Source organism: Haliotis cracherodii, unplaced genomic scaffold (assembly GCF_022045235.1).
Source record: "Haliotis cracherodii isolate W230 unplaced genomic scaffold, xgHalCrac1.p SCAF_5, whole genome shotgun sequence".
NCBI lineage: Eukaryota > Metazoa > Mollusca > Gastropoda > Lepetellida > Haliotidae > Haliotis > Haliotis cracherodii.
The window spans coordinates 63,402,695-63,422,389 of NW_027266308.1; the positions used below are offsets into that span (position 1 = coordinate 63,402,695).

Genomic DNA, 19,695 nt, shown 5'->3' on the forward strand with positions numbered 1-19,695 from the left:
ACACTGGATCGAGAACAATATATTAAGATCTTTACATCCAGGAAGGCAAACAATGTCAGTTTTGCGGTAAATTAAATCATGCATGAGAATTCTGCCTGTTGTCACTTGATGACCCAGAGCTCCAGATAAGCTGCGTATCTGCATGAAATATGCATCAGAAATGCAGAAATACGCAGTAAAATATAATCCAAGCGTATCAAATACGCAACAAACATTACAGATACGCTACAAAAATATAATTTGTGCGTATCATCAAAATATTGTGAAGTAACCCTGCGTATTCGATTACCAAAACTTATTTTGAAATTATAAACGGGCATTCCGTCAACCTTGCCAAACTCCACGATGACAGTCACATCATGATCATTTGCCATCACACTTTCGTGTGAAAGTATCGTGGTATTTTTGAGTCCTATAAAGCTCTCGAACCCACACGACACCAGTTTGCAGGGACTAGATGAATAGTGTTTTTAAATATTTAACTAAATACCCACATGTGTAAAAACTAGTGGGTAACAGAAATTTGAATACGCAGATAGAATTACTGATACCCAATGATTTTAAAATGCAGGTGTAAAATACCCACAACACCAAAAGCTTATCTGGAGCTCTGATGACCAACTCAAATCATCCTTGGCACCCAGGAAGCTCCAGCAGACATGGAAGAACAATATTGATGGTACAGACGCCCATGGACAGGCCATTATCTTCCACCACTAACAATCCATCTGTAACAATTATAACGACAGAGGGTGCAGCCACCAACATTGCAGGTTCAAGCATGTTTGCTTGATATGCAAGAGAAACCATCCTAAATATCAATGTCCTCCAGACAAAACATCCAAGAATGGGAAGTCGGATAAATGACTTGATGCCAGACCATCTCCTGTCATTATTGAGACACCAAAGGCTACATTAGTCGATCATCAGACAAGAACATGACGTCATATCTCACCTCGGCTTCCAAGGTTTCCATACAGGAATTAAGAATCCCTCAACCATCACTCGAGTATGTCGTAACTTGTTATCAGCCAGAGGAACCATCAACGTCAAAAAGGTGACTTAACGGATCAATGCAGACAAGGACAAAGGTTGCATAATTGGTCCGTTTCACACAAGTCCCTTTCCTCTGCAGCAAGTTGGTCCAATAGGATTGGTCGAGGGCACATATTCCAAAAAACTGCGACTTAGATCCTATTAAGGCAAACCTTATCCCACAATGCACCATTTGGCTTAGCAACAAACCTTCGGCCTTTTCCGGTAGGTATACAAAATGGCGGCTGCCTAACGAAAAGATTGACAGGCAAACCTTGTTATTGTTATTTTCTTGACGGAAGATTGTTGTATTTTTTCATAATGAGATCAAAACACAGGTCAGAGCAAGCCCATGGTAAGAATCCGAGGCGCAGGGCAAGTCAGTTGCAGCAGACATTTTCAAAAAGCTGTGTTAAGCTATGCGAAGTGTTGACAACGCGATCAACCCTGCGTTCGAATCTGACAGTTTCGACATCTTAGATTCACCCGAATCATCTTGGGATCACGCCGGGAGGAAAACGTTTCCACTGGCGACAATGAAGGCAAGAATTATTTTTCATTGAATGGAGCAGTGACATAAAACTGTCCAAGTCTAAAGCTGCTGAAAATCTCAGATCTCATGAACAGGGTACTTGACAATGAAGAACCTAAACCTCAATGGATGCTGATTGATTTGAAGCAAATGAATTTATTTTTTCAAAGATTAAGTGTCCATCATGAACAGGGGTCTTTGATGGTTGCAATGAGGGACAATTTTGACAGACTTGGATTTGCAAACTCTTATGTTGACTGTCAGAACTGTCAGATGTGTGCAGCCAAAAGCTACACCTTACAGGTCAGGTAATCTATCTGGTAAGGATATTTCATGCTCATTTTGTCAGAGGTGGGACTCGGTCATGCTGCAATGAAAAAGTTTTGTTTGGTTTAGGGAATGGAAGGATTGCATTGTAAGACATTACTAAAAAAAACAAAAACATTCTTTCAAAGGTTATTATAGAAAATACTGAGGAAGTTTTGACTGAGAGTGTAGAAATGATCAAACATGCCTAGGATGAGCAACAGACCGTTTCAAATGACGTACCCTGAGATATAACTGTTAGTTAGGACGGACCATGGTAGATGAGAGGCCACACTACAAATTGTGGTGTTGGAGCCGTTATTGTGTTTTGACAGGTCTGGTGATTGATTATGAAATCCAGTCAAAATACTGTCACACGTGTACCCTTCACATGACCAGTCTGGGACAGGACACTGCAGAGTTCAGACAGTGGTATGAAGGACATGCTGGACAGTGTTGCCAAAACTATGAAGGCAGCTCCAATGCCATGGAAGTGGAGGCTGCTAAGAAGCTTTGGTCACACTCATTAGAGAAGCATGATGTATTGTATTTTATTGATGTTGATTCTTTTCAGTTAGGACTATCTGATATATTTTTATTATGTTATGTAATTATTGTATTTGGAATGGCATTCAAGTAAGCCATTATTATTATTATTAATATTATTATTATTATTGGTTAGAGACTGAAATTATTTCATGTGTGAAAATATGTTTGTTTCAGAGGAAGCTGTTGTTCAGGACTCAGCAATATAAGCCTCTTGAGGACCTGGACTCGGGAAACATTGGAAGCCCACATCTATACACTGTTACCCTGAGTCCCCCACATGCTTGGGGGCTTTAATTATGCTCGTTGCCACAATACAGGAGAGTGAGGCGAACTGAACCACTCAGTCCCTTCAAGATCTGGAGCGGAAGGGGGAAAGAGTAGGATAACCACTGGCCCAAACAGAGACATTCAGAAACTGAGGGACGCATTTCAGTGAAATATCTTGAAATAAATCGCATCTTGATTCAGTTATTTAGTAAAATGTCAGTGAGATGCCGGTGGAAGTGGAGGCTGCTAAGAGGCTTTGGTCACACTCATTAGAAGCATAATGTACGTTATACATGTATACTTTCAGATGGTGACAGCAGAACCCACATGGCAGCCAACTACCTTCAACCCTATGGACCAGGCATCAGTATGGACAAGGAAGACTGTATTAACCATGCTCATAAAAGGATGGGCACTGCTCTTCTGAATTTGTCAAAAGAGTTTAGATTGGGTGGGAGGGGCAGAGGAAAGCTCACTAAAGACAAAGCTTTGAAGTTTCAGTATTATTACCGCTTTGCCATCACTAACAATGTTGACAACATCGAAGGTACGAGGAACGCCATCTGGGCAAGTTTGTTACATTGTCTGTCAACTTATGATTCTCCCCATCACACTAGACGTCCCTCTGGCCTCTCAAGTTGGTGTTTTTACAATACAGCACTGGCTAATGATATTCAGCTTGATGCTAACCAAGACAACATCAGACATTTTTGTGATGCAGATATTGCAGAACAGATGGTAACTGTATATAAACGGATGTCTGATGAAAACCAGCCTAAGAGGATGAAAGGCAAGACAAAGAATGATATTGAAAGCTTGGATTCTGTGATCAGGTTCCACTGCCTGAAGGCCGTCTTTGTGGGTAAAAGGTTCATCGGGCAGCGGCATCTGCAATAGCTTCCTTCAATGAGGGTACTTGTCACATTACTCAGGCAATGAACAAACTTGCAAGAGAAGCTAATGAACCGACAGCAGCTTCTGTTGAGAGACTTGAAGGGAGATACCTTACAGTAAGGAAGCAAGGCCAGGCGACATCTAAGGTTGAACATAGCGCAAAGAGGGAAGCCAAAAAAAGGGACAGATTTCGTGTTGAGGCAACTGAAGGCACGTTGTATGCTGTATGCGTTGTATTTTTGCCAAACTGATGAAATCAAACTGCAACAATTAATGACAGAAACTGCAAAAAGCACATCAAGAAGTACTATTCGGGCCATGAAAATCTTCCGGCGTAAGATTGTTTACAATTACAGTGATGACAACAAATTAGAGTTATGCCCCTTCCCATTTACAAAAAAATAAATAAAAATGACCTCAATTCCTTTTTAAAAATTAATTGCAATAAAATAAATTACTCTGTAATAATAAGGTGGATTAAATATATATATATACATGAATAATATGCTAAACAAAATTAAAAAAACAACATTACCTATAGATGGGTTCGTAAAATATACTGCAGACATGGCAGAAGGTACTGTCAATATGGAATTTTTTATGCCTAAATATTTACGAATACAAATAAGACTAATAAACGCTAACACTTTCGGGTCTCGAGATGAATTTCCAAGATGCAAATACTCGATAAAATCCTGGAAATAGACACACACATAGTACTTATCTTCTAAGCAAACAGAGATTTTGTATGTGTTTATCTGAAGCTGAATGAGGAACACCACAAACAAACTTATTTCCTTATTTATTCCATAAACATCATTTTGGACCTAGTGAACATAGTTCTCAACAGTTATTGGCCCGATTTGAATGATTTTTTTAGTAAACATGGGTGATTACTTTATGCAATAACAGAGACTTTATGAATTTTGTTGCTTGTTTCGGTTTTAAAAAATAAAGTATGGGTGAAAATCAACCCCTCAAAATGAAATTTAGAGAAAAAAATATAATATGAGTATTTTTTAACAATTACTTTCTGTTATTGCACCCTGCACCATACAAGCTACATGATGTAAACTTGCAATTATATAAATATCTTTATCAGCTAAATTATTTTCCATCTTTTTCAGGCTTGTGGTGGCCATTTTGGATGTTTCCATGGCAACCAGTGGCAACATCACGTGGAAAAGACTCAATATCAGTTGTCAACATGTATACCTACAAGTTGTAACTCATACAAACTAAAAACCCTTGTGAAGCATGAAGTCATGTGTCGGGAGTTTCAAGATTTACAGGTCTAGCATCAGATGAAGCTTCAGTCATGGTAGGTGAGAAGAAAAGCAAAACTGAAGGATCACAACCACTGAACGCCCTTCCATTCCATGTTTGAGTTCCTCTGTTGACAACTGATTTCAGACCATTTCTACAAGTGGTTCTGCCTTCACTGTTCCTTTCACCCCAAACTTATAAATATTTGCCCACACAGAACTGACAACTTGTCACATATGGGATCAGTTCATAGTGTATACAGGCTGTGTTTAAATGACTCCTTTTCATCTTAATTTCTTAAATTGTCATTGGGATATTTTTTATTATTTTCTTAACATGTTTACTGGCTTCACTTATCATTTCATTACTCATAATATGTAGATGTAATAATGTAAAGTACTTCACAGCTTTAGAAACTGGCACTAGTCCTGTAGTCCTTGCCAAACTGCCCAATAGTTAAGGTATTATAAGGACTAGTAGAAATTTGCCATTTTGAAGGGTTTTACTATATGTTATCATTATAAGGACTAGTGGACAAAAAAAGTTAGTTTCTACCGCTGCTTCAGTATCCCTACGAAAAGTTGAAAGTATAGAGTCAATCACTACTGTGTCAACTTGAAGGAACTTCGAGTTATCCAAGGTTCGACAAAACCGAAAATGATAAATAAAGAACGAAAACGCAGGGACCAACCTTTCACTTCAAGACACACATCATTTCGACACATCAAAGTTCGACACAATGGTGTTTGATTGTATATGTGTACCTTAAGATGATTCATGAACATATTACCAAGATTAGTAAGGCTTCCCAGAATAACTTAATTTACACTTCATATTCATGTGAGCCTCCAAGTCTTATACTCCCACACACAAACCCCGACATATAAAATTGGTTCTGAAAAGTAATTACTTCGCTATGGCATTGTCATCACACATAGCATGATATGATATAACTGAGGGTGTGCTTCATTTTTCATTATCTTCCTACCATTCTTGACTGGCCTTCCATCAGCCTTGTATCAGCGAGGTTTGTCAATAACCCACAATACTACAGCTACCCCAGAATAACATGGAGATATTAAAATTGTAGAAGTTGTGGCACAATATTTGGATTCTCGCCCAAGGAGACACCGTATAACCGTGTCACATTCAATGTAAAACCCCCTCAGTAACGTCTAACTGACAAGAATCACTGTTTCTTGAAAAAAGTTAACAGATTCATGCTGTTACCTCCCCGTTTCTCGACCTTTGCTTTTTTGTTTTTTTTGCCACGTTTGTCCGGAGAACACTTCCGCTTGGCTTGATTGGACACGGAAGGTTGCGTAACCATCGTTGCATTCTGGGAAGAGTTCTGTAGTTCCAGAGCAAAGTGGTAGTCGGAGTGTTCTGGCATTTCCCAGATGGGGAGAGTTCTGCCACATTTATCACACCGCATCACATCATCGTCATCCAGGGGAGCTACAGCACCCATCCCCACATCAGGGGAATCAAAGTTCTCGGATGGTTGAATCACATTATTGTCTTGCCTGTGATGAATCAAGTCTGAGGTGACAGTCAAATCATGATCAGAGCTGTTTCCAACTGTCAGCACTTCACTGCCACCATCAACATCATCAAAATCATCATCAGCAGCAGCAGCATCATCGTCAATGTCATCATCATCAGCAGCAGCAGCAGCACCATCATCAACGTCATCATCATCATCATCATCATCATCATCAGCACCATCATCGTCATCATCATCAGCACCATCAACATCACAGGAGTCTTCACCAGTCAGCCCAGAACCCTCCTCTAGAGACTCCACTGGGATGTGATCTTCACTCATCTCAACCTCATTATGAGATCGGCCGTCTGAGGCACAGATTACAATGTCCGTGCTGGACGTTTCCCGCCTCTCTGGTACAGACAGGTTGGAATCTCCATCTTCTGTTTCAGACACACTTCCCATGTTCATATGTCTGAATTTTCTTGAAGCAGTTTTGGAAGCAAAAAATCCCTTAGGTTTTATTTTCTCTGTAACTTCTGTGAAAGCAAAAGCTTGTTTTATACTGGTATAAGCTTCACCTGTGACAGTGTCACTATCAGAAGTACTTTGTACATGTTCAATATTTGAACTATTCGTCCTACTCGAAGCACCATCCCTTGTTTGAGTTTGGAAGAATGTCTCAATGCTTCCCCGTTTGGGTTTCCTCACAGCCGGACCATGCTGTGCACTATTATCAGTGTCCGAGGTATCTGACATCACTTGAGACGGTCTGGGTGCTTGTGACGCTGCTGCAGCAAACAGATCTGAGATGCTGCTGCCTCCACTCCCCTTGTTCTCTGTGAACTTGCTGGCCGACAGGCCCAATGTCAGAATAGCAGGTGCCCTGAAAACAGAATATTGAACCATGTCATTTTCATTAATTCTTCCAGTGAAAACTGAAGTTAGTTCAACCAAAAATCACATCATATACATTTAGGACTAAAAAACATGGACTTTAGTAGCTATATAATCAAATCTGAAGGGAATTTGCTACACTTGAAGAAATAACTTCCCAGATAACAGTTGGAATTCTCAAAATGAGTAAATTAATATTGTAATATAATCCTTATCCTATCTTGCACGATGCATTTCTCCTTCTTTCAATCCTATGTGGAAACATGCTTGAACAAATGTTTCCAGCTTCTTGAAAACAATTCACCCGAACACATTCCAGCATCACCATGGTCACCACCTAAACAAATGGATCATGCACTCCACACCTCTATCTCTGATGGACAATAGGGGGAGCTAACTTGGCATCTCTTAACGCTTCGACAAAGCAATTAATGATGCAAGAGGGATTGAAGCATGCTAAGACAAGAAGAGGAACGATCAACAACACCAACAAGAGGATCTTCTAAACAGTACCGAAGCACATGCCTGAAGCAAAGATGGGCAGGTAAGGTTTGGGATACTGTCAAAATGTCCACACCTTGTGGCGACTTCTATGTTGTAGACTGGAGTACCTACACACAAGGTCGAACACCCTCCACAGGGAACCGACGATTCCAATATTTATTCCTTGTCAACAAGATACAGAGCACTGGCAAACATGGTACAGTATCGTCTATCTGTGTTGATGGGCAGTTGTCAGCTGTTGTGCTGGGACCAATGGACGGAATTGGTAAAGGCACTGAACGTCGGTGACAGAGATGTCACGTAGATAGTGGGAAGCTGACTTGCCTAAGAAACCCTCCATGATGGAGGACAGGGTGCAACTGTTGTGCAAGACCATGGTTGGTGCAATGGTTCTAGTCTCATGTACATTGGATATCATAGGAGGAGGCAATCCAGCAAAGGTGCATGCTCGAACAGAGCCTAAAGGAGACTTCCACAGTGGCCTCTGTAGAAAGTGGGATGAACAGTCTCTTCTGGCCGCACACTCTCGAGGTAGATGCTGAGAGCTGGAACTAGGCATAAGGAGATGTCTTCAAGGTTTTCTGGGTTGAAGATGGACACCTGTGATGGGATGGTAAACAAACGCTCTGGCTGTCCTGGAATCTGGTTCTTCACTCTCAAGTCCCAGCAAAGGTCTAGAAAGACCTTTCCATTGTGTGTTCTCTCAAAGAGGACACCATTAACATCGAGAGCGTGGATCTCACTCGAGCAGCTGTTGCAAGGCCAGAATGAATTGAGACAACTGGTCAGTCCACTTGTAGGACTGTCTGAATGAGTGACTGTATCTCAGCAACTGTGGAGATCTTATATCTGGTTGTAGTGGCAATAACAGAGTTGATTGCAGCGAGGTAAGTAGCCAAAGTAGAGCCCTTGAGTTTCCAATTCAATCACAAATGGTGTAGATACTCGGTGACCTGTTAGTCTGGGATCTGGAAAATGAGAACCCAGTCATCCTGTGGTAGAGGGAAGTGACTTCCTTCGAAGGAGTAAAGGAGACTGTTCTTGGTCCAGACACCGTGGAGCTCGCTGACGGCCACATCCTCTGCCCCAAAAAGAACTTGTTTTGGAAGTAGTTGTGACTTCCTCTCCTTGGATCTATGTCAATCCCTTGAAAGTCGATCCTTAGAATGTCGACCCTTGGAGTGTTTCTTCCACAATTGTCCTCTCTTAGAAAATCGATCCTTTCGATTTTACAACTGTTGATCCCTCAATTGTTGCTCCTTAGAATGTTGATTCTTTAATTATTGATCCTTCAATTGTCAAAGCTTATCTTTGCCGGAGGGTTGTGATCGATCTCAACTGTTCCTCATCTCTGTAGGTGAAAGAGAGGTCAAACACCAGGTACTGATCCCTGTCATGGTCCAGGTGCAGTGGTACTTGACATGGTTTTGGTGTTGAAAATACTGAAACCATGTCATCTTCTACTCAAGGTGATTTGATGGTAGATGTAGGGGGCTGTTTGACGATCCTTGACTGAGGAAGGGACAGCCAGTTTTAGGGTGCTTGGATGAGGATGGCCCATGTTCTGCATCCCATGACTTAGATTGTCAATCAACAGAGTGTTTCTGACATTTACGCAAATTTTTCTTCCTTTGCACTTCGGGAACAGCAGTGACCAGGCTTGCATATTACACGACAGTAACAACAAAGTTGACAACAAGGTGACATTTTACAGGCCAGGCCTTTTATCAGATCAGTCCCCATGGCATAGATGTTGATAATAAATAAGAGGAAACTCTTGCAGATAAAAAATTAAATTAATTCTTCACAACTGAAACACATCTCCAAAGTGAAACATTGTGGCATAATGTTTCAGGTGATTAAAGTGCTTAAGTCAGGTCGCAGTGCGTGACCAATTTGTTTGAGAGGTGACTATGGTGATGCAAGGAGTGTTTGGGCACATTGTTTTTAGAAGCCAAAAACTTAGGATGTTCCCACACCAGGACCAAAAGAAAAAGTAAGAAATGTATAGTCTCAGATAGGATAAGTTTAAAAATTTATCTTTAAAACAAAATAAGCAGCCAAGGAATAATTGAATACAAGCACTTCCCAAATGGGAAGCCAGTCAGTTCACCCACCATGCTTTCTGGTGTGACTTGTATGTGTTCAGTCTCTGTATGAGAGAGAAGGCGTCGTCTGTGAACTTCTTGGCTTCATACTTGATGATGCCACACGACCTGGTGGCCATCACCGATGAGGGGTTTCCGATGTAGCGCACAGTAACAGTCAACGTTTTCGCCACACGCTTGTTCTGCAGTCATAAGTCAGGTTATCATACTCCATGCAAGTACAAACATTCAGGGCTGGTTCGAGAGTCCATAACATCATCTGTTCAGAGAACTCAAATACTTCAGGGAATGTAGGCAGGCAGCCTTTATCTTTAGTGTGAAAAGGTTTTTTTAAGTTTCATCTTCATAGAGACTTCAATGTGGGATTGTATTAGCTGAAGTAGAAGTGGCCGAGTGAGTGAGTGATCGAGTGAGCGAGCGAGCGAGTCAGGTGTTCCTCTCTGGAGTCTACTTACACTGTCTCTATCCTTCACCAGTCTCTCCTCCACTTCCTTTGCCAGTTCCGACAGCCAAAAGCTAACCTGGGGAAAATAACAGGATGAACACTGACTACTAGTTGATGAGTGAGTGAGTGAATGAGTTGGGTTTAAAGCCGCTTTTAACAGTATTCTGGTTATATCGCAGCGTGTCAGCTTAATGTGGGAGGAAAGCCCAAAGTGATGCAGGTCTCAGACGTTTACCACTTCGGTGAAACCCACGAGCACGGGTATGGTGCTGACAAATCTAGAAACATAATCGGGCCCAACTGGGATTCGAAGCCACAATCGAAAACGTTTCTGGCGTGTCCAAGGATTGCAACTCTGCACAGCGAATCGCAGGCGCCTTAGAGGACTGGGCCACCCGTGCCCCCTACCAGTTGATGAGAACCAATGTCGTGAGTGTCAAGGAACACATCACAACTAGGATCAAAACAGTATTTCAGTGTTAAGAGTTTTGTGTCTGCATTTGTGGGAGGTGAAGTGATTTCATGCTCAAAATTATCGCACCTACATAGTGACATGCAAGCATGTGTGCTGTTTATGCTTGTACTAGTCCAAACAAATGCCAGTTTTATAGTGCTATGCCACTGAGATACCATGCCATGGATACTCACTCAGACACACTGTAATGACTCCGGGCCGACCTGTCCCTGTTTGATATCCATAACATGCTTAATGCTTGACACCAGGCAAGGTAACAAGTACCATCTTTTAGTATGACGCAGCTATGGGATCGAACCATCAACCTTCCTCACACCCAGCAGACACTCTATCCACTAGACTCAAGAGTTGGTTTATGTGGAAGGAAATACCACAATAGCACATGTATAGTGCTGATAACCTAGAATCAAAATCAGGTATGAATTTCAGCATCACTGTGACTTCGTGACCAGCCAGGCCTTCTCCATATAGTGAAAGAGGGGAGTACAACAGCTAATACAGCTTTAGAAACTAACAGTTTAAGTCCACCAGTTCTTATAATGATAACATACACCAAAACCCTTAAATATGGCAAATTTCTACTTGCCCCAATGATACCTTAACTATTGGGCAGTTTGGCCAGGATTCCCTGACAAGTGCCAATTACTAACCCTGTCATACACAATACCTGCTGTTACATCAGGTCACCGGGTGACCCTAACCAGTGCTCACCTTCTCTCTTGTGTCCAAACAGGTTTTCCCTGGGAAGTTTTTACTGCACCCTATGGACTTGGCCAGTTGTCTGGCAGACACCGGCTCGTACTCCAACCCTCGACACATGTCATACAACCAGGCCCTACAACACAGGACAGTCTGACATCAGAATTGTGGTGAACATAGAATCATGTTAACTACCCCTCAACCTGTCTTGTGCCCTACCCCCCTCCACACCATGGTGTCAGTCAGTCCCCCACCCTATACACAGAGGTGTCAGTCCCTCACCCAGTCTATGTCTCCCACTCCACCTCCTCCACACACAGGTGTCAGTCAGTTCCCCACCCTACCCCCTCCACACCGAGGTGTCAGTCCCTCAACCTGTCTTGTGCCCTACCCCCTCCACACCGAGGTGTCAGTTCCCATACCAGTCTACATCTTCCACCCCCCTCCACACCAAGGTGTCAGTCAGTCCCCCACCCTACCCCCTCCACACCATAGTGTCAGTCAGTTCCCCACCCTACCCCCTCCACACCAAGGTGTCAGTCCCTCAACCTGTCTTGTGCCCTACCCCCTTCCACACCATGGTGTCAGTCAGTTCCCCACCCTACCCCCTCCACACGGAAGTGTCAGTCCCTCACCCTGTCTTGTGCCCCACCTACCCCCTCCACACGGAAGTGTCAGTCCCTCACCTACCCCTCCACACGGAGATGTCAGTCCCTCACCGTGTCTTGTCCCCCACCTACCCCTCCACACGGAGATGTCAGTCCCTCACCGTGTCTTGTCCCCCACCTACCCCTCCACACGGAGATGTCAGTCCCTCACCCTGTCTTGTCCCCCACCTACCCCCTCCACACGGAGATGTCAGTCCTCCACCCTGTCTTGTGCCCCACCCTAAACCCTCTACACGGAGATGTCAGTCCCCCATCCTGTCTTGTGCCCCACCCTAAACCCTCTACACGGAGATGTCAGTCCCCCACCCTGTCTTGTCCCCCACCTACCCCTCCACACGGAGATGTCAGTCCCCCACCCTGTCTTGTCCCCCACCTACCCCTCCACACGGAGATGTCAGTCCCCCATCCTGTCTTGTGCCCCACCCTAAACCCTCCACACGGAGATGTCAGTCCCCCATCCTGTCTTGTGCCCCACCCTAAACCCTCTACACGGAGATGTCAGTCCTTCAGCCTGTCTTGTCCCCCACCCTAAACCCTCCACACGGAGATGTCAGTCCCCCACCCTGTCTTGTCCCCCACCTACCCCTCCACACGGAGATGTCAGTCCCCCACCCTGTCTTGTCCCCCACCTACCCCTCCACACGGAGATGTCAGTCTCCCATCCTGTCTTGTGCCCCACCCTAAACCCTCTACACAGAGATGTCAGTCCCCAATCCTGTCTTGTGCCCCACCCTAAACACGGAGATGTCAGTCCTTCAGCCTGTCTTGTCCCCCACCCTAAACCCTCCACACGGAGATGTCAGTCCCCATCCTGTCTTGTGCCCCATCCTAAACTCTCCACACGGAGATGTCAGTCCTTCAGCCTGTCTTGTCCCCCACCCTAAACCCTCCACACGGAGATGTCAGTCCCCCATCCTGTCTTGTGCCCCACCCTAAACCCTCCACACGGAGATGTCAGTCCCCCATCCTGTCTTGTCCCCCACCCTAAACTCTCCACACGGAGATGTCAGCCCCTCACCCTGTCTTGTCCCCCGCGATGTGCTGCAGCTCCCTCTCAGAGAAGCGACACAGGTCCCCCATGTTCTCCACATCCAGCTGCTGCACCAGCGACTCTCCCAGTTTCCCCCCCAGGTGGCGCCTGCAAACAGAGTGAGCGAGCTGTACACCACTTTGAACTGTACTTACATCACACAGTGTTAGCTAAAAGTAGAAGGCAAGCTAAACGATTTCTTATTTTTTCAAACAAGTGGTGACAGATCTTATCAAATAACAAGTGTATTAAACCTCATCTACATATTCACTGCCTAATATCTCCCGGTGACAGTTACAGAGCTTCAGATTAGCTGTGTGTTTGCATACAATACCCCCCAAAACTATTCAAACCCAATTACTATCAATTAACTTGCGTACAGAAACGCATGCATTAAATGAAAAACTAAATTCTTTGAAAACAACACACATAAATACCCAACGAAGCTTTTTCTGCATGCTTACAACAGAGTTAATTTCTGAAACACAACTACGTGCTAATTTACTTTTCGATTCAACATGTTCAAGCCTATGTTTAGGAGTTATATACTGAAATCTCAAAATGCTTATTCATTTTGGGAAAAACCCAAAAGAGTGATGAATAGATGAGTGAAAAAATATAAGTGCTGTGAGTAAGCTTGTTAGTGAGTGAATAAGGCCTTACACTTTCTTCAGGGGCAGAGAACTGAAGAGTCCTTCCACGGAGTTGTGAGGGAGAACTGTCTGCTTGTTGGGCTTGTGAAAGCCACAGGCCAGCTTGGCCAACATCTGCCAAGAAACAATATCTGGTATCATAATGGTAAAAGGACACAAACTTTCCACGATTTCATTCACAGTAGTTCCCAAGTTATGTAAAGATTGAAAGTGGTCTGCATTCCTTGCAACAACGAACATTTTACCTCTGCAGCATGTCTAGACACATCTAGTTACCATCCACACCAGGATTACCATCAATGCAAGCTGAAGTTGTGCCTCCCGTGAAAGTGAGTTGACTTTTATGCTGCTTTTCGCAATATTCCAGCAATATAATGGAAGGGGGCCCCAGAAATTGACATCACTTATCGTACCCATGTGGGGATTCAAACCTGGGCATTCAAAGTGATTAGTCAACACTTTAACCACTGGGCTACCCAACCACCCTCTTCCCATGATGTACATCCACTTTGTTATGAGCGATGCAGGCAGAGCACCTGAAGCCTGCCCCTCTCTCTCTAACTGTGAGCTTTAGCTATGCTAACAGAGCACATGATGCCTGTCTCCACATCCCCCTCGATATCCACCTAACTGAGCGATGCGAGACACCTCCCACCATGACACACACCTTATTATGAGCGATGCCAGCAGAACATGTGAAGCCGGTCTCCCTGAACACAGCAGCCCTCATCTCCTCTACGATCACAGCTCCAACAGCCAGTCTCTGGTTGGACACCTCCATGTCCCCACCCTCGTACACCATGCCCAGCCAGTCTCGCGTACCCCCTCCTGTATCATCACCTTCAACATCACATCACAGCTTAAAGCTCTCATAAACTCAGAACACTAGAAAAGCATCTCCTAATATCAACAACACAGATCAACATACATAATATTTGTACAATAACAGTTGCATATGACAATACAGAAAAAAGCATACAGGGAAGGCGAGGTGAAATGGGGTTTAACGTCGTGTCCAAGATTATTGCACTTACATAGCCACGTGCATGCTCGAACCCCGGACCTTCCGCTCTCCGGGCGGACGCTCTACCACTAGACCACGGAGGCGGTCTCCGGGCGGACGCTCTACCACTAGACCACGGAGGCGGTCTCCGGGCGGACGCTCTACCACCAGACCACGGTCTAACAACAAGTACCATCTGTTAACGTCTTTTGGTAGGACGCTGTCAGGGATCGAACCCCGGACCTTCCACTCTCCGGGCAGACGCTCTACCACTAGACCACAGAGGCGGTCTCCGGGCGGACGCTCTACCACTAGACCACGGAGGCGGTCTCCGGGCGGACGCTCTACCACTAGACCACGGAGGCGGTCCCCGGGCGGACGCTCTACCACTAGACCACAGAGGCGGTCTCCGGGCGGACGCTCTACCACTAGACCACAGAGGCGGTCTCGGGACGGACGCTCTACCACTAGACCACGGAGGCGGTCTCCAGGCGGACGCTCTACCACTAGACCACAGAGGCGGTCTCCGGGCGGACGCTCTACCACTAAACCACGGAGGCGGTCCATACAGGGAAGAGACAAACAATATGATGAATATTAAAACTGAAAACACCAAGGACCACATGACAATTCAACAATTGGAACATTGAAAGATGAACGTCTGTCTTAGAAGGATCATTTAGACGTCAGGAAATATCACCATGATCACAGATGTCTTAGACATTCAAAAAGTTAAATAAAAATTAATTTCAATCATGTTGCCATGGTTACCTTGGTTATGCTCCTCATCAGTCAACTGGGATTTAGGTTTCTCCCACCCAGTGATGACAGTATGCTCCAACTGGCTCTCAACCACCTTGGAACCTTCCATCAGCCTCATTCTGGCGTCTACTTCCTGTGTGAGGTCAACATAGGCTTCGTCTATACTGGCTCTCTCCACACACTGACTGAACTGACTGAACACCTGGATGACTTCAGCTCCTGCCTCACGATACCTGCAGATATCAATTGGATGTTTAATCATGTTAATTCCACGTTTGACAACTTTCCCAGTTTACCAAAACGTTAATATTCATTTACACATTACTGAATTGTTTCACATCAGCAATCTTTTGGACCTCAAGCAATCATAATCCAAGGAAGTACCGCTACACCTACTTCGAGAGGTCAGCTTTTCCCCGCAACTCTGGCACACGAGCAAACAGGATATCTGGACACAGCTTTTTCGCATCATCACCCATCATGTTCCGCTTCACACCAAATGCACGAGCCTCGTATCCCACGGCAATGATCCTAAACATTTGCATAATACAGCAATAATGACCGATGAACCTGGGCTGAGTTGCTGAAGTAAATGAAATCTTCTTAACCATGTTCACTATGAAATCCATAATATAATGAATTTTAGAAGATAAGGAAGACAATATGATCCAAGTTTCCATGAATATATCGCAACATACAATTGGGTTATATAAATTCTGAATCAGTTTCTGACTGACTGCCCAAATGCATATGTACCTTGAACATTTATTTTACCACAAATATCCTTAACTGTAAAGTAAACAGTAAAGTCTCAATAATGCAACACAAATTGATCTGGGGTCTGTGTAGTTTCAAAAAAGCAGTTACAAAATCATTAACTTGGTAGTAAAAAACTGAATGGTCTGAAAAGTACATGTAGCATGCAAAGCAGTGTTTGTTTGTTGTTTAACGCCACACTCAGCAATATTCCAGCTATATGACAGTGATCCGAAAAAAATAATCTAGACTGGATCTGACAACCATGTGATTGACATCATGAGCATCAATCATGTCAATCCCGCCAAATGGGATATAATGACATGCATCAACCAAGTCAGCGACCCTGACCACCCTATCCCGTAAGTTACCTCTTGTGACAAGCAGTCGCTTTATACAGGAAGCATGGATTGCTCAAGACTTATTCTAAACCGGATCTTCATGGATCGCAAAACAGTGGCTCACTTTTCCATGATTATCATCTTTATATATACTTTATAAATACCTATGATAGAAGAGATTTGTTTCTTTAACTACTGCATGGAGTGAGAGATTTGGGTTTATTGCAGCTTTGAAGAGTATTCCAATTATATCATGGTGTGTTAACTAATGGGGGAGGTACGCCTGAAGTGATGCATGTCTCAGCTGTTTACCACTTTGGTATGGTGCTGACAAACCTTGAAACATAATCAGGGCGAACCAGGATTCGAACCCGCTACTGCATGGACAACCACAACACTGTTGGTGACATATTCAACAACCTACCCTCCTCCCTTCCATGTCTTGTATTGTACCACGGCACACGGCTTGTTCTTCAGAGCGGGGTTCAGTCTCTGCTCTACTTGTACATAGAAACAGTCCATATCCACCAGAACAATCACACGATCCATCTGTCTGCAGCTTACTAGAGGTCCTGCTGGATCTTTAGTGGTTCTGACCAAAAATGGTAATAAAATACAACTATACATATATGAATATAAAATTTAATATCGTGTTGGTTGTTGATCTTGCTTTGACCATGTTGACTACTTGGAATTAGAATACATGTATCCATTCTCTGTCAACCAGCATTACTTTCAAATTTATGACATGTCTCATGTACGACAACAAAAATTCTTCATTATGTTTTGACAAAAAAATCTTTTTGATCCTTCAGTGAGTCCAGTCCATTTGGCAAACTGGATCTGATTGTTGGGTTTGGATATAAAGTTAGCTGTAATGTTTTGACTGGCAAGTGATAGTAAAGTAACTTTAAGATACTGTATATTAACAAATTCACAAAGATGTGTGCACAAATGCTGGTTTGGGTAAAAACCACTAGAAATCTTGGGAATAAAAGCACTACATTCAATGATTCATGCACCAAAATGAACTGATCGAAGTTCTACATACAAAAGTATTGCCACGGGAAATAGCCGGAGCATCACCACGAGAAATGCTTTCATAAGACAGACAAACTCGTGAGACTGATACATACATTTCACAAATAAAGACTGTTTGGGCTGACAGTGACATATCTCAACTCACCACACCAAGTCGTACGACAGGCCTAAATTTCAGACTCCCTGACACAACCGCGGGAACGTGAAGGTGTCAAACTGTGCTTAGTTAATCTCTAATGAGGCCAACATGTGTTGTGCAAAACACTAAACTTGGCTTGAAATATTCTTTATCCGGGATTATCATACTAAATTTGGAATCGACATTGACCAAGTAATTATATATGATCATATCAATCTTACCGTGTGGACAAGCTTTCTGAATTTCGCTCCTTACTGAAACGGAAGTTGACATTGCGCATGCTCCACTTGGACAGCGATGTCTCTCAGAGCAAGGTGCGTGCAGAACGTGCTCACGTGAAGAGGGTTCGAGTCGTTGCAATTTTAATGGTTTGCACCAACTATAAATTTTGCATTTTGTGATTATTTTCTAAACATAGTTTATGTTATGTTTCATATAGAAGAAATGGTACGAACAGGCACAGACAGTTAAAAATGAAATACATGTGAAAGAAAGTTAACTAAAAATATGGTCTTTTCCTGAAAGGGAGATTCCCTGACAGCCCTGATAAGTGAAATATTGATCTGTAGGGTGACTCCTCGCCTAATTAAACAAATTACTTGTAAGTATGACCAACATGAATATGTTCCTAACTCTAACAACTTTGTCTAAAACAAAAGAAACCCATAAAACATTTTTTTTTTAAATCAGTTGTACACTCCAAAAAAAATGAATTTCCCATCATGATACTCAGTATGTGCAGATGGTATAGTTGATGTTAAAAGACAAGGGTGAGTGAAGTGGTCTGAGGATCTGCCACAGTTGTGTCCCTTGAAATGCTGCCAGGATCCGCTTGTTGTGAGTTTGATTCTCAGATTGCCCCAATTATGCTTGGTCTGCCGCCACCAGACATCTAACACCTGCACCCCTTATCAGCATTCCTTCCTCAATACCCCGAAACATCATACACTGAAACATTGTTGAAGTGACTTTACGTACCACTGACCACATTGTCAAGTACAGGCAAGCTACACCTACTGCAAGATAACATAACTGAAGATGTTTTGAAGACCGTTCTGTTTTTGCAGTCAAGGTGAGGCATTATTTAAATTTTCTTTCTTTAAGGTCTGAATATTTATTTCCCTGATTGCATCTTTGATTTCATGTAACCAGTCATCAGGGTTTTCAGACTTTGGAACTAGGGCTGGGACAGGTAACTCGGGTCGGGTGGGTCCTGAGTATGACACAGGAACCCAAAGTACTACCTGGACCCATAGTTAGTCACATGATATATTGTTTTATGACAAAAACTATCTAGAACTCCATGGTTACACTACAAATCAGAAATGTTGCATTTCTTTCTGGCTATTAAATAAGGATAAAACTTCAATCAACTTCAGTGTATGCATAACTAGATTGTTTATACATGTATCTGAATACATTTTGCCAGGGCTATGATCGACTACTCCCAATCGGACATTTTGTACCCATCTCTTGATACCCACAGCGGGTACCCGGGGTGGGTTGGGTAATAGGTGGTAGAGTACCTGGGTAGTAAATTTGTACTTTTACAGCCCCGTTTGGAACATTTACTTTTGAACAAGATGAAGTTGGGGATGTGTACCTTAACATCATTTATAACATGAATATTATATATATTATTTCTTTGTAAACAAAAACTTTGTGATGGCTTTGAATATATCACCTGGTGCATGACTACAGTTTCCTACACTATCCAAAGAATTATTTGCACCATCTGGTCCAGTTACATGTACTCTTCCTACAGCAGCTTCGTAATTCTTAGGTGTTTTGGTTTTTATTACTTGGTTAATGGATCCACCAAACTTAAAAATCGGGAAA

General features: G+C 43.2%; 1 protein-coding gene and 1 pseudogene across 1 annotated transcript; one reads left to right on the forward strand and one right to left on the reverse strand.

The window, feature by feature from the left end:
• The first annotated feature begins 1,356 nt into the window (after positions 1 to 1,356).
• On the forward strand, positions 1,357 to 3,834 carry LOC139443819 (uncharacterized; annotated as a pseudogene).
• Positions 3,835 to 6,018: 2,184 nt separating this feature from the next.
• Positions 6,019 to 17,225, reverse strand: LOC139442137 (DNA polymerase eta-like). The gene is made up of 10 exons (XM_071222936.1): positions 17,101 to 17,225; positions 15,976 to 16,110; positions 15,589 to 15,812; positions 14,482 to 14,654; positions 13,825 to 13,928; positions 13,150 to 13,269; positions 11,476 to 11,599; positions 10,300 to 10,365; positions 9,854 to 10,026; positions 6,019 to 7,221 (listed from the first exon to the last, which is right to left on the reverse strand). Exons 1-10 carry the CDS (start codon positions 17,223 to 17,225, stop codon positions 6,039 to 6,041), a joined length of 2,427 nt encoding a protein of 808 aa, XP_071079037.1. The 3' UTR covers positions 6,019 to 6,038.
• Positions 17,226 to 19,695: the final 2,470 nt, after the last annotated feature.